The sequence below is a fragment of the Ochlerotatus camptorhynchus genome, unplaced genomic scaffold (assembly GCF_037179485.1).
Source record: "Ochlerotatus camptorhynchus isolate MF236.1 unplaced genomic scaffold, CSIRO-AGI_Acam_v1.1 ptg000046l, whole genome shotgun sequence".
In the NCBI taxonomy this organism is placed as follows: Eukaryota; Metazoa; Arthropoda; class Insecta; order Diptera; family Culicidae; genus Ochlerotatus; species Ochlerotatus camptorhynchus.
Genome location: NW_027040537.1, coordinates 475,865 through 497,347, shown reverse-complemented (window position 1 = coordinate 497,347; position 21,483 = coordinate 475,865). Strand labels below are relative to the sequence as shown.

Below are 21,483 nucleotides of genomic sequence, written 5' to 3'. Positions count from 1 at the left end.
AAGACCATTTGAATGGTCTTTTGAAGGAACTTTATGCATCCTCGCAGCTGTTGGAGCGCTATTGATGTCTTCACATACCCGTCTCCAGTCTTTCCGTTTGGTTCGCCTCAATGCTCTGTTGTATTCAGTTAGAGCCTTTTTGTATTGGTCCCAATCTGAAGTAGCCTTTGCTCTATTGAACAGCCGTCTGGATATCTTCCTCAATTTAGCCAGCTTACCGTTCCACCAAGGAACATCCCTACTGGATGATCTATGTTGGATAGGGCAGCTAGCGTGATATGATGAGGCCATTTTATTGATTAGGATGCATGCGCGTCCTAATCTGTTCGTCATTAATCGAATTGTTATTCAGTAAATGGAAACGATGGAGATCCGAGTTAGTTTTTCTTAGGTTTCTATAGTTTTCTGAAATTACTGGTCCGGCTTTATAATCAAATCTGATATTTTTGTGGTCTGACAACGATCTTTCATCAGAAACATGCCAGTCCGCAATATTTTCTGTTAAAAGGTCACTGCAGATCATGAGATCGAGAACCTCTTGTCGAATAACATTGATAAATGTTGTAAGACTTCCTCTATTACATATGTCAATATCGCTAGACGATATGTAATTTAGGAGATCTTCACCTCTTTTGTTAATATCAGTACTACCCCATATTGTGTGATGGGCATTTGCTTCACACCCTATTATAAATTGGGTGTTTATTTTTTTACAGTAGTTGCAAACTGCACAACCGAAAAAGGAGGGACTTCATCAACGTCTCCTGGAAAATAAGCTGAAGCAATGCATACCTCCGTTTTCCCTCGGGTCGTATCTTGATCGCAACGATATCTCTACCAATAAATTCAGTAATTGGGACAAATTTCAGTCTCCTGTTTACCAAAATTGCTGTCCTTGGTTTGGACTGAGTCTCGTCATATAATAATCTGAAATGATGTGAAGAGCAACCCAGTACCCTACCATTATTGACCCAGGGCTCCTGGATAGTTCTTAGGAGCATTCATCGGGATTTAAAAAAAATGATGATAACGTAAGGTCGCCATTCACCGCTCATGCTCCCTTTACTGCTCACTTTATACGTTTTATCACAGACAAATAGACGTAACTCTTTGAAAAAGTTTTTCTTGAAAACATAGTATCTAAAAAATAGGACCTCAGTGACGACATCTCTCGGGCTTCTCGCGGAAAACAAGCTTGCTCGCTAACTCACAAAAAATATTGCATAAAAGTTCTATAGAATGTATAGAAACGTCAAAGTGATCCGATGCCAGCGATGCGGCGAGTAGTTCGCGGAACTGATAATATTCAAATCAACCGTCAAATGCGTGAACGAAGATACACAATGAAGTGTCAGTTAGTCTGTGGTTTTATCCTTATTTACGTACAATTACAACAAATATCAATAGTATAATTACAATAAATACCAGTAGTATCTGGAAGAACAGATCACTTATCACTAAACCTTCAAATGTATTATGGAAATCGGATTACATTTATGCCATGTTCAGACTAGAAAGCTATGAAGTATTATAAATTCGATTTTCGTAGTACAAGAATAATGTATTACCAGTGTTCTGGTATCTTATAAACAGCTTATAACACGTTGCAACCATAGAGGCAACTTTGGAGTCCCGAAGAAACATACTAAACCATTTGGCTCAACCAGATCTTCGATCTCAAGCTAATTGTAGCACCCCTCGAAACACAGGGAAATCCACGAACCCAAAATTTAAAATCGTTAGTTGTTGTTACTACTTTGAACATAGCATTAGAGTCACCAAAAATTAATCTATACAACAATTTTGAATTTTTGATTTGAAATTGATTAATTTAATATTACACCAACTGGAAAAGTAAACAAAGGATGGCAAATTCTTAAGTTTGATTGCTTAAACATAAAAATAAGTACGAGTAGAAAAAAAAAATCGTAATAAAATGTCTAACATAGTTTTCCCGGTTTGAATGAAAACAGCTAAATATGGTGAAATACCCTGAGTACACACTGGGATTTTTTAACCGAAATCTGTGAAATTTTACCGAAATCTCAACAGCTGAACATTCGGTAAACAGTTCGGTGATTTTTCATAGATTTCATAGGAAATCTGTGAAAAATCACCGAACTGTTTACCGAACGTTCCGCTGTTGAGATTTCTGTAAAATAATCTTAGTGTGTAACATTACAAGTTTTAAGGACTAAGTCTAAATCATGGTCAACAATAGCACGATAACACCAAAATTGTTATTTGAGACATAGATTATTATTTCGAATAACTTTTGACCCATAGGAGTGCAGTCTGCAGGTTTGAGATTTTGAGAAGAGAATTACAAGGAAATTCAAAGAAGATTTTTTTGACAAATTTTAAGAAGAATCTCAACGTGAATTTTAAGAAGAAATCCAAACAAATTATGGGGACAGGTTAAAGGCAATCCCGAGAGGATTCGTTGAGAATGCTCAACTAAATTTCAAGGGAATTTCTAAATAGTTCTGTTTAGATTTCCAAGACAATTCTGAGATGAATTCCAAAGAAATTCTTATGAATATTTCACAGAATAATTTACAAAGGGTAACTTTTGCAGAGGTTTATGGAGAGCATTTTAAAAGAACTGTTGCGAAAATCATTGAAAATACTAAGATTTTCTAAGAATTCCTTAGAGGGAATTTCTAAAGAGGTATGTAGAGAATGAATGCACGAAAATGTCAAGGGATTGCACAGTGGGCAAAAATTGACAAAACCGCGACTAAATTGAATATCTCGGCTGCCAAACGATTTCAGTCAACATGTTATGCATATTCTCAACGGAAAAAAAACTCTGTTAGAATCGATTGGTGGTGATCTCATTGGTCGGAGACTTTTGAGTACCGAGATAGAGGGCCAGGATCAATCCGAGTTCCCGGTAAAGTAGGAAATGCCACTATCTATCGACATAATTTTACACTTTGCTTAACGTATATTACTGGAAATTGATATGACTAAGAATATATGGTGTAAAGACACCATATACGCCCTCAGGGAAACTCTACTGGCCTAAAGGAGGATCCGGAACGACCGATAAAGTGGCCGATACAGTCTCCGACCAATGAGACCACCACCAATCGATTCAGTAGAGTTTTTCCTTTGAGAATATGTATAACATGTTGACTAAAAACTTTTGGCTGTCGAGATATTCAATTTAGTCGCGGTTAGGTCAATTTTTGCCCACTGTGGATTGGCAGATGTAATTACAGTCAAATTTCGCTTGTTGGGCTATGTTTAAATAGGCTACGTTTCAGTTGGGCTCTCGTTGGTTGGGCTGTAACCATCCTAATCAAAGTCAAACGTTATTTCTGACAGTGCTGTTTCATTTTCGAAGGGCTCATGTATGAACAATTTAGATAGTTGCTAAAGGATTGTGATGATAATAAACAATCGGTGTATCCTTCAACCAATTTTCAGCTTGACAGCTCAGCCCAACTAAAGACAGCCTTTCACTAAGTGGGCTACGGGTTCAGCCCAACGAGCGAAAGTTGTCTGTATACGATGATTTTGGGGAATCCTGATAGCAACTCTGAAGATATCTTGGGGTGATGCTAAGGAAATTGTTGAGAAAATTCTATTGTTATCCAATAAAGAATTGCATATTATATAAATTTTGAAATTATCTAGGTAATTCAAACATTGAAAATTTGTCAAGACCCCGGACCAATTATGTAAGCGGTCACTGTAGTCGACGCATTTTCCCTCCGAAACTTGAAAAAAACAAGCTATCAAAGTACAGTACCAAACTAAAATATCATATGACCTTTGAAATATAAAAAAACGTATCACGGAAATGGCACATCTGATCAAAATAACGTCTGAGACAAAGTTGTAGAGTCAAATAATGATTTTTCTGGGAAAAAATATACGAATAAATGTTTTTAGTAATTTCAAGTAAAAATTATAAAAGAAACGCAAACAAACCTAAATATCTCAAAATGTCCGTCTCCAATTTTTGAAAATTAAAGGGTGTCCACGATGAAATTGCCACACACAAAATTGATTCGAAAAATTCGAGTTTTCATCCGATTGCCATCAAATTTTCAGGGATTGAGAAATAACTATTAAACTTCATTTTACCATTTTACTCGTATTTTATTTACAGTCCATACGCAAATGCCCGCACCTTGGCCTTAACCCCGGCCATAAGATTCTGCACAACCTGTGAATCAACCGTTTTTTGCATGTAAACCCATACTTTCTTCAGTTCCTCTTCACTACCTTAGGTCGTTTAAGAAGGTGCTGCTTCATAATCGCCCAGTACTTCTCGATGGGGCGGAGCTCCGGAGTGTTGGGAGGGTTGAACATTTTCGGCACGAAATTGACCTTATTGTCCGCATACCACTTCAGCACGTCCTTGGAGTAGTGGCATGAGGCCAAATCCGGCCAGAAGATTGTTGGGACGTTGTGGGCCTTCAGGAGAGGAAGCAGCCGCTTCTGGAGGCACTCTTTTATGTACACCTGTCCGTTCATCGTGTCCTGGGTCACGAAAGGTGCACTCCGCTTCCCGCACGTGCAGATGGCTTGCCAAACCAGGAATTTCTTCGCAAATTTGGACATCTTCTGAGTGCGGACATGCTCCGGAACGCTGAACTTATCCTTGGCCGTGAAAAACAGGTTGCCGGGGATCTGTTTGAAGTCGGCCTTCACATATGTTTCGTCGTCCATGATGCAGCATTCAACTTTCGTCAGCATGTTGAGGTACAACTTCTTGGCACGGATTTTGGCGGTTGAAGGCCCCAACTACGCGGTTGTGATTTTTGGTGTTGTACGGAATACTTTTTCCTTCACTTCTGGCCTTCCGATCGGTGGTCAACCGTTCCTCGAACCGCTTAATCACTCGCGACACCGTGGAATTCGCGATTCCCAACGTTTTAGCGATGGAACGATGCGAGGGATCCTTGTTCTCGTGATGAATGCGCAAGATTTTATCACGCACGAGCTGTTCTTTCGACTCCATTTCCGCGAGTTTTGATCACAGGACTTTAAAACTTGCAGGATGTAAATAATGCACTATGAACTAAATCCACCCAAATTTTCATTAAATTCTACCCAACGGTTAAAAAGTTAGAGCAATTTCATAGTGTGGCAATTTCATCGTGGACACCCTTTATATCTCAAAATTCACCCGTTCACTCTGCTTTAGAAAATGATAGCTAGGCGTGTTGAAAATTTTCTCAGCTACAACTTTGTTCAAGACCGCTGTTCGATTAAATGTAAGGAACAAACGCTATCAATGATTCAAGTCAATGATGTCTTATGATTATGCTATATCAACTGTCCAGCAGGCAACATTGGTGTTTCTGGCGCGTAGAATATACAAAAAATCATGGCTACTACACGCTCTTTTTAAACAACCCAAATTTAAGTACGATCTACTCATATCCGGCACAAGTAGGCCTACTTCAAATTGAGTAAACAAAGTTGAGACTGATGTTGTCCATCCGTCATCTTGTCAATCCCGACTTTGTTTACTTAATTTTCAATAGTCCTAGTTGCGATGGATATGAGTAGATCGTACTCAAATTTGGGTTGTTTGGAAATAACGTGCATGTCACACTGCATAATATAGTGTTGCCCACAATACTGCTGCTTAATCATGCCTCTACAATCTCTTAAACAATTAATAACCATTTAATTTGAAAAACGATCTTCCACAAAGTTGTAGCTGAGAAAATTTCCCATAAGAATAGTGATGAAACTTGTTAACAGTACAATATGGAAAAGAGAAAGAAGACGATGTTTGGTGTTCTCATAGTAATTTCCACATAAACTTCAAAAGGTTTGTGCCAAGTCAGTTTCTTACCACATGAGTTTAAATTTTGGGAGGCTAATAAGGACCTGATTTGGAACCGTTTGAGCACTGTGGAGCAAACATTTCAAATTTTGCATCAGTCTATTGGCTATCCTGTCGTCTACCTTGGACTTGGTCCTTGGTAATATTGTGGAATTAGCCTTGCAAGTGCTGCTGCCATTCGCATCAAGTTTTTTTTTTAAGATCTGTATTTTCTGCAATGTTGCAATTTAAAACGAAAGAGTTTACTACACTAGACATTGAAGCTGATGTGCGGTGTTTTTTGTCTACCAAAACTGAAAGCAATTGCTGAAAGTTTTCAGACGCAGGTTTCCAATAGACTTTTAATTTACAAATTTAATAGGGGTTTTACATAGCGCATCGTTAACGTTTAATTTTACGATAGAGCATTTAAATATGAACGAAAATTAGTGTATCCACCATATTGGGTAAACATTTTAACCCATATCGTTCTAAATGTGGCTGGTGCATTTGAATCTTCGCCACCATTTGAGTCTCCATGACAAATCATGGCCCACATTATAGAGTTTAACTTGCATAATGTGGCACTTAAATTACTTACTAGGTTAACGATCCTATTAACAAACTTAGACTAAGACTGAAACCTACAAAAAAAAAACTGTGCGGCTATGATTCATACATGTTGCAGCGCTAGTTCTATTAACTTATTATGAGATGATTTTCCTTAAAAAAAAATTACGATGGCAAAAGCAATCCATTCAAAATTCTGACGAGTTGTATGAATCACTTAACCTTAACTTGTTATAAATATTATCTTTTCATTAATCATTTACATAGAAAGTCTTTCAAATAAACGCAACATTCGTCAATTGCGTGAAACAAAAAAAAAACTAGTGAGAACCTGTATCCAACCACACAACCGGGTAATTGTTTTCAACAGCTGACGACGACATTCAATTTCATTTAAATCAGTTTATCTGGCAGCCAACTTTCCAGGAACGAATTCAACATGAACTGCGACACACCGTAGAACAATATTTCGTCATCTGAGCATGTAGATTAAAATCACAATTTGTGGCAAACAAATAAACAGTCGCAATCACACCTTCCTAATGAGTCAACAAAGCAGCAACCGCAAGCGATACTTTCAATGACTAATGGTTTACTCACCTTTAGAACATATCTATCGTCGTAGCACACCATGCGTTTGCCACCCACCAATCGCGAAGGAGTAAACACCAACATTCGTTCCTTCTCCAGCTCGTTCAGGATTTCACCATCCTTGACTGGATTATCCGGTCGGGCACTTTCCTTGCGCCACTTGGGCACAAACACCGTAATATCTTTGTGCCCTCGATTCTTGAACCAATCCACACATAACCGTATGCCCCGACACGAAAACACTTCTTTATTGCCATGACTCATGGCCACATTGCTACCATCTATCACTATTGGACGAAGAGATTCTTCACTGGCACTGACACTACTACCACCGATTATCGCATGAGTGTTACTCCCCGTTCCGGGCGGTGCTCCATATTCCGACGACGTTATCAACAGTGAATCACTGAGACCACCGTCGACGCTGAACTCACCGGAACCCTTGGCTCCGGGCTGCGATCCCAGCTTGATCAGCTCAGCAAGCAGCTCATTCTGGGCAGGACTGGGACCAAGTCGCTGCAGTGCCGCCTGGACTAGCCGTTCCGTGTAACCTAGTTTAAGTGCAAATTCTACGCGCTGGGTATATCCGGGCGATCGGTCCAGCTGCTGGGAGTCCACTACCGTCACCGACGATGGCGAATGACTGACATATTCGGCAAACTCTTGGCCCAGCGTGTCACTGGTAGTCCGGGACACTTGCTGGTGTGAGAGGTCATCTCCGTCGCAGTCGCTGTCGTAGCTGGAGTCCTCGGCTTCGGTTACGCATAGTGAGTCCAGGTATTGCTGCGGAAGAGAGAATACGATTTCCGTTAGTTATCAGTGTAGATTTGGGGGGGGTCGTGCTCCAAAAGAAGGCTGTTATTTATTCAAAAACGATATAGTGGTTCCCAGAATATCATAAACAATTGTAGTTTTGTTCCTTATTGCAAAAAATAGACCCGTTTTTTTTGTCATTAGAGTGACCATTTCCATGTTAGAGTGATCCAAAAAATCGTCCTTTTTTAAAAAGATTTGTTCAAAAATTCATAGCTTTTGAACCATTGGGCCGATTTCAAAAATCAAAATATTTAATGAAAGGTAATTAAAAATAATTGTTTGGACCAGTTTAACATGAAAATGGTCACCCCAATGACAAAAAAAAAACGTGTCTTATATTTTGCAATAAGGAACAAAACTACCATTTTTGCATATGAAGATGGAAAATATACAACGAGGGATAGAAAAACAAATGTTATTCATGTAATGCTATCAAAAAGACAGATACTGTGATACTTCCATCGATTGAAACTTGAGCCCACGTAGCAATTTAAGACAGGTTTATGTCAATTATGCCATTTATTCAGCACCTTCCCGGTTCATAAAACACTGTGCAATCAGTCAATAAGCTCGCCAGGCCCCGCATTCAAGTTGCCTCTTTATTCCTTTCTCAATTAGCATGACAATAACGCCTATCTGGCTAGCTACACCTTGCTGGCAGCCAATCGATAGCGTATTAATTAAGTCACCCCAGTACCCCTTATTGGCAAGATTGATTGACAAAGTACCCATTTTTCCATCACACTACATCATACACTTTATCTCTAGACCTGTACTAACTGTCGTCATGCAAGAGCAAGACACATTCCTCATGTGGGGTAAACTGTTTGTTTTGAGGCGTTCGCATACCTGCAGCTAGTTCTCACTACAGCACACAAGACTGGTTTTTTTTTATGTAGAAACCGCGGCTGAGGTTTTGCAGCAAAACAACAATACCTACCTACTGACCGACTGTCTTCTACGGGCAGTGCGCAGGAATTGCTCAACGACGCAATCAGAACGCTGTGTGTGAGTCAGATAATGGCAGCGCAAAATACGAGCTCTCCGAAAAGCTGAGAATAAGTAAACATCCGCCTAAAGTGTGTATGCTTAGCAATATTTAAATAACACAATCTTCGCCGCTGCTGATGCAGTGTAGACTGCAGATGGATGATGTTATCTCAGAAGCGCTCATCTTTCGTCGCATCGTTCAGGTTGGCAGCTTGTTTACAATAATGTTATCGTGCTCTTAATAACTACTTCACGGAGCTCCTGCTGCCGTTGATGCAAGCGTGTTCGAATTCAATTAGCAAATTTATTAAGAAAAAAAACAAAAGCTTAACAAACACCACAAGGTTATTTAGAAGAATATTCGAGTAAATCTTTTGAACAATTCCAAGCTTCAAACATTTAAGCCAATCAACTATGTCCACTGGGGTGGGTCCAAATTGTATGGTGGATCACTACCCCCTGCTCCCCACTGCTCTTGCATTATGTGTTAAGGGAACCAACCAAGGCCTCAAATTTCGAAGCGTTTTTACTCCTCCATCGTCGTTAAAAACGCCTGAACATCTTCTGATCCAAAAATGGTACAATATTCCACTAGAAGCCATCCAAAAACTCTATGATTCAATTCCCAGACGAATCCAAGCTGTTATTGAAGCAAATGGTGGTCCAACATCATATAAGACGGCTCCATTATAACATTTTCATAAAATTTTAAATTTATTTTCCTTTATTTAACGTCGGTCTCTGTTCCGCAATCTAGTGCCAATCACCGACGGACATCGATTGCCATCCATTGACGGCAACCGAATGTGCAGGAAGGCAGCTTCCACACCTGCGTAGGATTCGCACCCATTAACAACACACATGGGCCGGATAAAATTTTAAATGGCATTCTTAATTTATAAATAATAATTCATAAATAATACATAGCTTTGCAAATAGCAAATAGCTTTGGAACCCAGATTAAAAGCACAACTTTTCAAATAATAATGGTTTGTTCGCACTGTCACTATTTTTTTATTTCAAAGGCAGGAAATGGCACTCACTGATAATCACTAGAGAGCACAAAAGTGCTGGCGAACTTCTCCAGAGCTGACGTCGATAGTCATTTTGTTCATTAAAGAGTTGTTGTTGTGCTCTTGCTACAACTTACATTAATACAAGAGAGACTTTTATTGGTCTACAACAGAGTTGCGACCTATCACAATCACGATCGCCAAACAGCTGATGGTAGTAACGCTTTGTACATTCCTATCAATGTGCTCGTCGAAGCTCTCTCCATGACCATCCATAAAGTTGACGAAAGAAGTAAAAAGCAACTGATGAATGTCGTCTTCTGTTGTGATCCATCACCGATCTGGTCATTCCCGACAATCACGACACTCATCTGTGCTCGTTTTGAAGCAGTTGCTGCTTTGCTTGCTTATGTGAGTGTGTTGGTGAGTGAACCCAACAGCTTCCGTTTCATGTTGCCTGCTTTGTTTGTAACTCACACAGTCGCGCCTGCCGAGATGAACTTGGAATGCGTAGGCATTGTTTTCATTTTCTTCTGTCGTTTCGCTTTTTCTCATGATCGTACTGCAGAAGTTTTCACTGTTTTCGTTGTGCTTTTCATCATCAGCAGCGATTGTAACGTTTTGCTTGTGAGCAGCGACCATTACTGGTGATTGTTGTTTGCCATGGCTCTAACTCTCACTGCGTGACAAAACGATCTGTCAGCGATAGTCGGTTGATGCGAAGACGAGTGTCACGTGAGTGTCATGATATTTTGCATCACTGGTCTACAACCAGAGTTTAAAGACCTAACCTCCCCATCCACTGCTAGTAGTCAATGGTCCATTTCAAGACTTCATATAGTTCGAGCTGTCGAACGGCATTGTGAAGTGAAAATACAATGTTCCTTTTACATGTTATCCTGGGGCATCTGCGGGTACCAGATTTAGCCCCCCAATGGCATTGTTTTGTGCAAAAATGTGATTTCAGCCTACTACAGGTTCCCCCGGGGGATTCCAGTGACTCCGGAAAGGCCAATGTAGTCAATCATCCACTTCAATTCTATAGAAAGCATATTCATGTAAATCCATGAAGAAAGAGCTATCGCATGGCATGTTTTATGAGTAAAAACACAATTGTCCAGTGGTTCCGAGAGCGGCCAATGTGGTCAACGTTTTACTTTAAGTCTATAGAAAGTATATTCATGAAAATCCATGAAGAAAGAGCTGTCGCACGGCACGTTTTTGAATTAAAACTCAATTGTCCTCTGCTACAGGTTCTCCCAGGTGCATCCCAGTTGTTCCGAGAGCGGCCAATGTGGTCAATGATTCACTTTAAGTCTATAGAAAGAATATTCATGAAAATTCATGAAGAAAGAGCTGTCGCACGGCATATTTTAAAGTAAAAACGCAATTGTCCCCTGCTACAATTTCCCTTGGGGGTATCCCGTGATTCCAAGAGCGGTCAATGTGGTCACTGATCCATTTGATGTTTAATGAATGCCTATTCATTAAAAACCATGAAGAATGAGCTGTCGCACGGCATGTTTTGGTGTAAAAATACAATTGTCCCCTACTCCAGGTTCCCCGGAGGCATACCGGAAGTTCCGAGAGTGGCCAATATGTTCAATTATGCATTTAAAGTTTATCGAAAGTCTATTGACGCGAAACCATGAAGAAAGAGCTGTCGCACGGCATGCTTTGAGTGATTAAATGATCTGCCCGCATTCAGAACCCTCCACCAGAACCGATTCCAGGGAAATGGTCATATCTCTGTTGATTATAAGCCGATTTTAGTTCTTGGCATATAATTCGCTTAAGAAATGGTTTTTCTAAAACTATATATTTTTAACCAGCATCATATATAAAATCTCCAAAATATCTCCGGTACCCGGTGACCAGGATTATTTTCGTGGCTGCACCGTAAAACAATATTAGTTTTTCAGTCAAATGCTCTTGGAAGATTTAAAATCGGATCATATTTGACGAAGTTACAATACTCCAAAGTTGACCAAAAATTTGCCTATCCTAGTCATTTTGAGTAACCCCTGTAAATGAGAAACGAAACGAACCGAAATATTGCTCAAATTTCACCACATCTCGGAAATAGATTGGGAATACTATTCAGAAAAACTTTGCCAAAGACTGAAAATCGATTAGACTTCTGAGAAAAAAGTATTATACTATAGGGAAAATGGATGTAATGTCGGCCTACATACATTTATTTGTACAACATCACATTTAAGATAAGACATAAACAACAATTGTACGCCACAATACTCGGTTTGCGGCTGCCGCTCTCCATCCTCGGTCATGCCCAATGCTCGCTAGATCATGCTCTACCTGGTCCGCCCATCGTGCTCTCTGCGCTCCACGCCTTCTTGTGCCAACCGGATCAGTAGCGAACACCAACTTTGCAGGGTTTTTGCCGGCATTCTTGCAACATGCCCTGCCCACCGCATCCTTCCGGCTTTGGCCACCTTCTGGATGCTGGGTTCGCCGTAGAGTGCAGCGAGCTCGTGGTTCATTCTTCGCCGCCACTCACCGTTCTCCTGCACACCGCCGAAGATCGTCCTTAGCACACGTCGCTCGAAAACTCCGAGTGCTTACAGGTCCTCCTCGAGCATAGTCCATGTCTCGTGTCCATAGAGGACCACCGGTCTTATTAGCGTTCTGTACATGGTACATTTGGTGCGGGGGTGAATCTTTTTTGACCGTAGTTTCTTCTGGAGCCCGTAGTAGGCACGACTTCCACTGATGATGCGCCTTCGTATTTCACGACTCACATTGTTGTCAGCCGTCATTAAGGATCCAAGGTAAACGAATTCCTCCACTACCTCGAAAGTATCCCCGTCTATCGTGACATTACTTCCTAGACGAATCCTGTCATGTTCGGTTCCGCCTACTAGCATGTACTTTGATTTTGACGCACTCACCACCAGTCCGACCTTTGCTGCTTCGTGTTTCAGGCGGGTGTATAGTTCTGCCACCGTTCCAAATGTTCTTGCGATAATGTGTTGAGCCCGGCTCGTCGCATTAGACCTTCTAGAGCAATGTTGAAGAGTAGGCATGAGAGTCCGTCACCTTGTCGCAGTCCCCGGCGAGATTCGAATGAACTGGATAGTTCACCCGAAACCCTTACGCAGTTTTGCACACCGTCCATCGTTGCTTTGATCAGTCTGATCAGCTTCCCAGGAAAGCCGTTCTCGTCCATGATCTTCCATAGCTCTGTGCGGTCGATACTGTCGTATGCCGCCTTAAAGTCGATGAACAAATGATGCGTTGGGACCTGGTATTCACGGCATTTCTGGAGGATTTGCCGTACGGTGAAGATCTGGTCCGTTGTCGATCGGCCGTCAATGAAGCCGGCTTGATAACTTCCCACGAACTCGGTCATTTTAGGTGATAGACGACGGAAGATGATCTGGGATAGCACTATGTAGGCGGCATTCAAAATGGTGATTGCTCTGATGTTCTCACATTCCAAATGGTCGCCTTTCTTGTGAATGGGGCAGATTACCCCCTCCTTCCACTCCTCCGGTAGCTGTTCTGTTTCCCAGATCCTATCATCCGGTGCAGGCAGGTGGCCAACTTTTCTGGGCCCATCTTGATGAGTTCGGCTGCGATACCGGCCTAAATGCCCCTTATTTGGGCCCATACATAAATTCAGCAATCGACTAAATTTTCAATAGCGACCAAAAATATCCATAAGTACCGTTCCAATGACGCGTTCATCTAGATAAAATTGATAAATATCAGATTTTTAGCGATGGGGCCAATCTTAGATCCATAGGCCAACATATTAGCTTGTAGGTACAGTGCTGTTCGATATAATAGCAGCGCATGCCGATTTTCATACAAAATTGGCAACTTTGACATAGTTGAAGATGCTAAGCGTCAAAGTGGTTATTTTATACGATAGATGAGGAGATGGAAGTATAGAGTTGAAAGTTCCGTTAGAGTGCGACAGTGTGAAAATTGTATCTAGAGACTAGAAAGCGAGCAAGGACTACTTTGAGGAAGGTACGAATCGGGTTGATCATCTCTCTTAACAAAACTCCTCAGTTTGGGAGGGATGACGAGGGGATGATGGCGATATTCATTGTTTAGATCACAAAATTACTTAAAACTAACGTTAGTAAACCGGGGGCCGATTACTCGCGGCTATCTCGAAGTTAGATGTAACAAATTGTAACAAATGGATGGCATGGTAGAGATTGAGAACACAAGGTTTGGAGAGCAATGTGCTCTTTATCTCGAACTAAGCGAAATACTGATGAGAAAGACAAACATGGGGGTACACCGATGGGTAGCTAACAACTTGGGAGAACACAAGATGACACTAACTACTAAATCCTCAGATTCATTCGTTTTAAAAACACATAAATTTAATTCAAATAGTCGAGATCTCGGCTAGCTAAGACATCTCTAACGGGTATCGCGGGTTGTTTTCCCCGGGCCCTAAGGGATGTGGATAATTTTGATCTGGTAACACGGTGTAGGGTACATGATCAAACAACATGGTCGATATCATGATGACCACTGTACTTTACTCTTATCCAAGACTTAAGCAAGACTTAATACAATCTGACACTGAATTAAATTATTGAGCAATTTTAATTTAAAAAATACAAAATTTCAAAAATTCATAGGGGAGCTGGCGGTAAAATGAACATATGATGGAGGAAAAATGAACAATGTGCATACTTTTCATTTTACCCCCATCGTGAACTGTTCATTTGACCCCCAAACAGAGGTGGCAACAGTACATTTTTTGAAAAACCATCGTCCAGACCGAAACAAAACAGCCAGCACACGGGCGACCGTTTATAACTACATTCCAAGCGAACAGCGGAGATAGAGAATGAATAAAATCTCGCAGCCTGATTTTTCCAAACTGTTTATTGTAATGAAATTTTAGCTGCAGGCTTGCGTGTGACAGTAAATTACCAACTCCCTTATTTACGCATAATTTTAACATCAATGCTTATGAGTGGTCAGTCTTCATTCTTATCTTTTAATTCCATGCAATAAACATCAAATAAATGCAGTAATAAGCCAGAAATCAGCAAAATTCTACACGACATAAATTTATGTCGCGCGCGCCGCCGGTCTTGTCTGCTTCTTTGTGCGAAAATGTTCTGTCGCTGGCAGAAAACAGTTAAGAAATGTCATGACATTTTTGCCGCTTGCCAGTTTGTTTTTGTATGTCGTCACAATGGTTATCGCAAAAAGTATCAAATGTTAAGGAAAAAATGTTAAACTCCAGGACTTGTGCCACCACTGCCCCCAAAACATAAAATAATTATTGAAAATACGTACAATCTTCGATGAATCCTCAGCAATACGTCAAATTAACGAAACTAATGAATATAATTTATTGGATTTTGAGATTTCCAGGGCTGGTAGTGGGTATGTGATGTAATAGTAGCGCGTTATTTGTAGACGATCCCTTAAAATCAGACGTATGTCCTTAACTTTGTGTGTGAAATTTTTACAGGTTTGAGATGTTCAAAGAATTAGTTTGTTTAATCAAAATTGGCCAATTTTTGAACTCCATACTAAGAAACGATGTTTTGTTTTTTATTAGGAAAAGTAATCCTTAGAACATCTCAAGCCTGTTAAAATTACACCGAAAAAGTTAAGGATTAAGATTTTAAGGGACAGCCTACAAATAATACTCATTAGCACGATAGCGCTAAGAGATTGAAGATTAGTGATTTAACAATTACTACAACTTTGCAGAAGACACCTTCTGTCTATCTCAACATTTGTTAAAAAATATTTTTTTTGTTGGGGGATTAATCAATAATACCATCAAAACACGTAGTCATAAATGTCAAGAAACTTCTCTCAACTTACTAAATACCTAAAGTTAAAAATTTTGGCGTAATTACAAACGATCATGTCGTTAAGACCAGTGTGATTTGGTGAAATAGTGATTGAATAAATTTCGGGTTTGGAAACCCATTGATACAAGGCTAATCCAAATAGAGAGATAACGGCTTCCATTTACTAAAATGCGTATTTAACGTTCAGTTATAAATTTAAACTTTCTGTGATACAAATAGAATTCGAAAAACAGAAATATCGACATCCTGCTGAGTCAGTCAACCAAACAAGATAACAATCTCACACGTGTTCGTGGTATATCATGCCATAAATTACCTTTTGACTGTAGTTAGTGGTGATAAGCATCTTCCAATCTCTCAGCCGGTCTAATAAATATAATCCTCCTCCTATAAACTCCTTCGTTAGCAAAATAGGAACTTTCTGTGTCTCGTCTTTCAGTCGCAGTTTTCTCCGTGTAATATTTATCGTAGCGCACAAGATCCGCTTTGCAAATGACCCATTCACTCTATGTGTGTGTGTGTGTGTGTGCCGTGGCGGTTCTTCGCGCTTGTTACCACCTAGGTATATCTGCTTGAATGAACCAGTCCGGCGCTGCTGAAGCAAAGGCAACGAAGAAGAGGTCAGCTCGTCAGAGACGACCCAACCGGTTTTTGCGCCACCGAGGAGGGTCCCAAGTCTCTAAAACAGCACGCTGCCGTTCCCTTTCTCTCTCCACCCGAAGACGTCTCACCAAACGACAACTCGCAAGATCCGGAGCCGTTGACCGTGCCGCAGGTGAACTGATTCAATGGGGGGATCTGAAACCAACTAGCTCTCGCAGCGAACCCTTGCGTGACGAAACGGAATACGGGCACAAGGTAGGGTGCGACTCTCGGGCGCTGACTAAGCGTGACTCGGTCGGAGGGGTGGTAGGAGCATCTGATGACGATCGAACCGAACTAACGATCTCAACGTGTTGCCTCTCGGAGCAGAGCTTTGCCCGATGAATGATGATTGTTGTTGATGTTTTCGCTAGGTGGAATGAAGTACATATGTACCTACTCCCTCTCATTCGCGATTACGTCGACACCCTAAAGATTCCGATCTTCGACGCCTACTACGACTCTACTCTGCCTGGAGTGTGTGTATGTGACGTCAGCAAGTACTAAGATCACTCTCAATCAAAGATCTCGTTCACTTTGAGTCCACGAACATTAGCATGCACATTGAAGCTCAAATCACTCAATATTAGCATTCAATTGATATACCGTCGGCGGCGTCGTCGTCGTCGTCAGTAGACAGGATGAAATTATTCAACGAAAATATTTGCACTACACTTCACTGTACTCAGAGCTCTCGTCAGCAATTTTGTTTGCGCTACCTTGACTCTTCTTCTCCGGCTGATTATTGCTAACACGAATCAACATCCTCTTTCGGTGCAGTTACACTCGGGCGATCACTTTTCTTTTCAACGATCCGCTTTACAAAATACCACACTTCTCCTTTGCTCTTCTGATTTATTCTATTTTTCAATCACACATTTCAACACTGCTTGATGCTTTGTTAATATTTTTTCCCATATCTCCTCCAACCATCAAATCCTGAAACGGCATCTACCATAAGGCACTCGCTTGATCGTTGGATTATCCAACTTCAGCTCTCTTCTCAGTATTGTGCTCCCATGGAAAGCCACAAAAAAAAACCGAATGTAAGAAGCAATACTATGCAACCGGCCAATCAAAAATAACAAAGCAAGGCGAACGATCATCAAACGCGCGACGAACTGCGGTTTCGACCAGCACTTCTTGAGCAACGGAGCACAACTGTTTTCCATTCATTTGACGTAGCAAAATTTTAATTCAGCTTTCTCACCGTGCTCCGTCGTCCCCAAGATCGGCGGCCGTTCGGTTCGGGGGGATTCCACCCCACACGAACCCAGAGATGCCGAACTCTCTCACCGCGGGCGCGGGGCGATGTGAATGTTCAGTCCTTCTCACACAGCAGTCAGAGGTGCGCTCTGCGTTGTGAGCTCACCTCATGAGGACTGTGAGTGGGTTTGGAGCTTGGTGATGATGGGGGGGAAGATGTACATAATTATTCCCGTAGTAGAGGGACAGGGTATTATGCACCGGATGGGAATCAGCCAGTATGTGGAATAGAAGTTCCTGAATGTACTTGTGAGCAGCCGTCAAACCCTTTACATTTAGTTTGAATCCAACATTGTCTTCGATTTTAAATTTTTTGGCACAGAGGCATATTCTGATTCAATGGCAAAATTAACAGGTTGCTTCGATATTCCATCAATATGAATAGCAAAACATCAAAAGATTAGCACATCTTATTACAACATACATCACTTGACTTGAATGCGTATGTCTTCTGTTGGTTACAAAACTGGAAACAAACAAGTCAGAGTAGATAACGATGTCAGAAAGCAGTGGCAACCGAAAATTACACAACACAGAAACAAAAGGCAGTAGGACAAGTGATTTCAGATCATGGAGCAGAATGATGTGCGGTGGTTTCATGCCACTGGAAAATGCAAACGAGATTGAACCTGCTTCCAAGTTCCAACATGTGCTTTGTGACGTCAGAAATCCTAAATATTTCAAGACATCTCCGTCTTCTTCACTTTTATGACCCCACTGGAATAGTAAACCTGCCCTCAGCTTAGTGATTTTTGAGCAATTCCACGACTGATCATTGAAAGAGCTTTTAGGTAACATACATAAATGACGTAGCATTTGAGGGGAGAGAGCCAATTTCTGACCGGCCATGTATTAGGAATAGCAAAATACGTTACGAGGGGGGCTGCGAAATGCTCCTCATAATTCTCTAGAAACTCATCTTTGAGATCGTTAAAAAGTATTGCAGAAATAGCCTTCAAACTCTCCTAATTATTCCTTTGAAATTTATCTCAAAATTTCGTTCCTTTCCAAATAATGATTTTGGAATTATCGTCCAGTTCCACTCACAAGTACCATGGAGATCTCCTTACAAATCCCTTAGAATTATTCTCAAAATGGCTACAATATTAGTCAAAACTCTCTTGGAATTAGGGTAAACGCTCCTATAGTTGCGGTACGTTAGAAGCGTTAGGTTCCTATAGTTGTGTATTGAGTCTCCATGCACAACTATAAGAACCTAACGCTTCTAACGTACCTATAGGAGTGTTTCCCCTACCTTGGAATTCTCCTTACTTTTCACTTGGAAATTGGAGTTCAACAGAACTAACTTGAAAAGAATTCAAATTTTCCTAAAAATTCTCCTGTTGGAATTGTCCTCTGAAATCCTTTTAAATTACCCCTGGAGATCCCAGAAAATTCTCATCAAATTAATTCATTTAAGTCACAAGCTGTAAAACTTTTCAAAAGCCCTTATTTGTTATATGGGTTCTTGGAAAATATTATTTATTCTCCGATGTCTTGAACATTCATTTTCATTCCAGATTCTTGAAAATTTCTCCAAAATCTAGGGTTTGCAAAATTTTTCAATGTCAGAACCATAAAAAAAAAACAATTCTAGTTTCAGAATGTATGTTGTTACTGAGGATAAATGATGAATGAGCGACGAAGTTAGATTTATTTTAGTAAAACGCTCGATTTTAAACTTTTTACGTAGTGGACGAATTTTAGTAGAATTAGTGGCAGATTTACGACTAATAATGAGCAAAATTTCAAAAACTTATGTTTGCAATAAAATAAGGTTTTTCAAGAAAAAAGCGTTTACCTTAATTGCTCTAACTATGCCCAATACTGAGCCAATAAATAATAAATGTATGCTGAGTCAGCTGCCAAAAATTCAGAGACGCATCTCTTTAACTTGTGCTTTCAGAGCCGTTTTCGAGCATAAATTATCAATAATATCAATGATTTCACCGTGCACAAATCAATAAAACGTTTGTTCCGATCCGTTAGTTCATAAGCAACAACTTAAAGCCAATTACAGCGCATTGTATGAATATTTAATGAGTGTAAAATTCTCAAAACAAAAGAAGCGCTCCTAGCGAATCCACTTTTTCTACCATCATACGTAGGACGAACAAAATCTAATGGCGTTTCAATGCGTTAGGACGGAATTGAAACTCGTAGGATGAATTTAGAATCAAGAAGCAGTGTTAGATTTTAATAATATCTCATAATTGTTTCACTCTTTTTCAAATTCAACGGTACGTATGGAAAGGTGAATAAATTTAAGTTTTTCTTTGTTGAATACATTCCATGTTTTGTTCAAACCCTTTCAAAAAAGAGAGGTAAAGTGCGGGATGTGCTTAGTAGGTAGGAAATTAGATAAAAACCATACTACTGTACGATCAATTTTGAGATACACTGTATCACGTGTTTGTTTGTTTAAATTCATCTGCTGAATAGCATATCCATTCAAATCGACAGAATTATCCAAAACGGGTCGAAAACGGTTTTAAGACGCTCCATACTTCTCAGGTAAGTGTGACTATTGTCGGCAGCCTCTTTTTCTTCGGCAACCTTTCCATTTGAACTGCGTGTTAACCAGCTGTTCTATTATCGGCAACTCGAAATTTGGTGCGTATGTTATACTTGAAAAAAATCTGGTATAACAGGTGTGCTCAGACGTAAAAATGTAATTAGATGTAATCATATCATAGCAGTCTCCACACCGAGATCGTCTCGCTGGATATATCGAAGGCCTTAAACAGGACGTGGACGCCCCTAGTCTTAGAACAGCTTGTCAACTGGGGACTGTGTGGACCCATGATTCACTTAATTTAAAATTTCTCAGATGGCGTCCCACAAGGTTCTGTTATCGCCGTTACACTCTTCCTTGTGGTCATTAACGGAGTTTTCCGGAGGACTGCCGGAAAATGTTCACATTTTTCAGGATCAAGGCCCAGGCAGCAGTCTCCGCTGTAGCCAGGTGGTCCAGCGCGGTAGGTTACCAGCTCTCGGCCACCAAAAGCGTCAGGTGCCACGTGTGTCCATCCCGGCACCGTGTCAGCGGGCCACCGATCAAAGTTCAAAGCCAGCCCATACCACTGAAGAAGACGGTCCGTATTCTGGGGGTACTTGTTGACCGGTCCCTCAACTTCGACCAGCACTTTAAGGCGATCAAGAACGACTGCCGCAGTAGGATCAACTTGATCCGCACCATCTCTCGCCCCCGCCGGTCTAACAATCACGACACTCGTTTCCGGGTTGCAAGAGACGTCATCGATAGTCGCCTACTGTACGGTCTTGAGATGACGTGCATCGCCACCGAAAAGCTCGTGCAGGCTTGCAAATGCTCATTACAGCTAAAATGCTATTTTTCGTAATTATGAAACAATGAGACACTATAATGATAATTTTTATTTGTAAGATGCAAGAAGAGGTGGTAAAGTTTGTGTATGACATATAAAATTTGTCGATTTTGCTTTCAGAAGGTCACAACTAACGATTTTATGATCGCTGATTGCTCGCTCATCACGTTGCTCATCGTTACAGCTAATCACTAGTTGTGACCTTCTGAAAGCAAAATTGACAAATTTTATATGTCATACACAAACTTTACCACCTCTTCTTGCATCTTACAAATAAAAATAATCGTTATAGTAGCTCATTGTTTCATAATTACGAAAAATAGCATTTTAGCTATAATGAGCAATTGCAAGCCTGCGTGCAGATACTAACACCAACTTTCAACACCTACATTCGAATTGTATCCGGTCTTCTTCCGTCAACGGGTATTCTGCCCTTCCGCTATCGTATAACCGCAGCAATTGCAACGAAAGCCGCTGCTTTTACAGCAATGTCCTCCGAAAATGACAGGAACTTTCTGCTTGATGAGGGGAACAGACTCCTCCGCATGACTGCCAAGGTTTACTGGTACGGAGACAAAAGTTGGCGCATGCCTCCACCAAAAATCGAGAGTCGGATAAAGAGCAGG

General features: G+C 40.7%; 1 protein-coding gene across 2 annotated transcripts in view; it reads right to left on the bottom strand.

Moving 5' to 3' along the window:
* Regnase-1 (Regnase 1) overlaps positions 1–21,483 on the bottom strand; it is an 86,084-nt gene that overhangs the window by 8,765 nt on the left and 55,836 nt on the right. The window contains exons 1-2 of one of the 2 annotated variants that reach the window (XM_065239002.1): positions 15,919–17,407; positions 6,965–7,738 (exon numbers count right to left, since the gene is read on the bottom strand). In XM_065239002.1, coding sequence (XP_065095074.1) covers positions 6,965–7,738; positions 15,919–15,948 — 804 coding nt within the window. In that variant the 5' untranslated portion in view covers positions 15,949–17,407. Of the gene's footprint in view, positions 1–6,964; positions 7,739–15,918; positions 17,408–21,483 lie in introns of those variants that run through there. The other variant, XM_065239001.1, reaches the window with a different exon arrangement.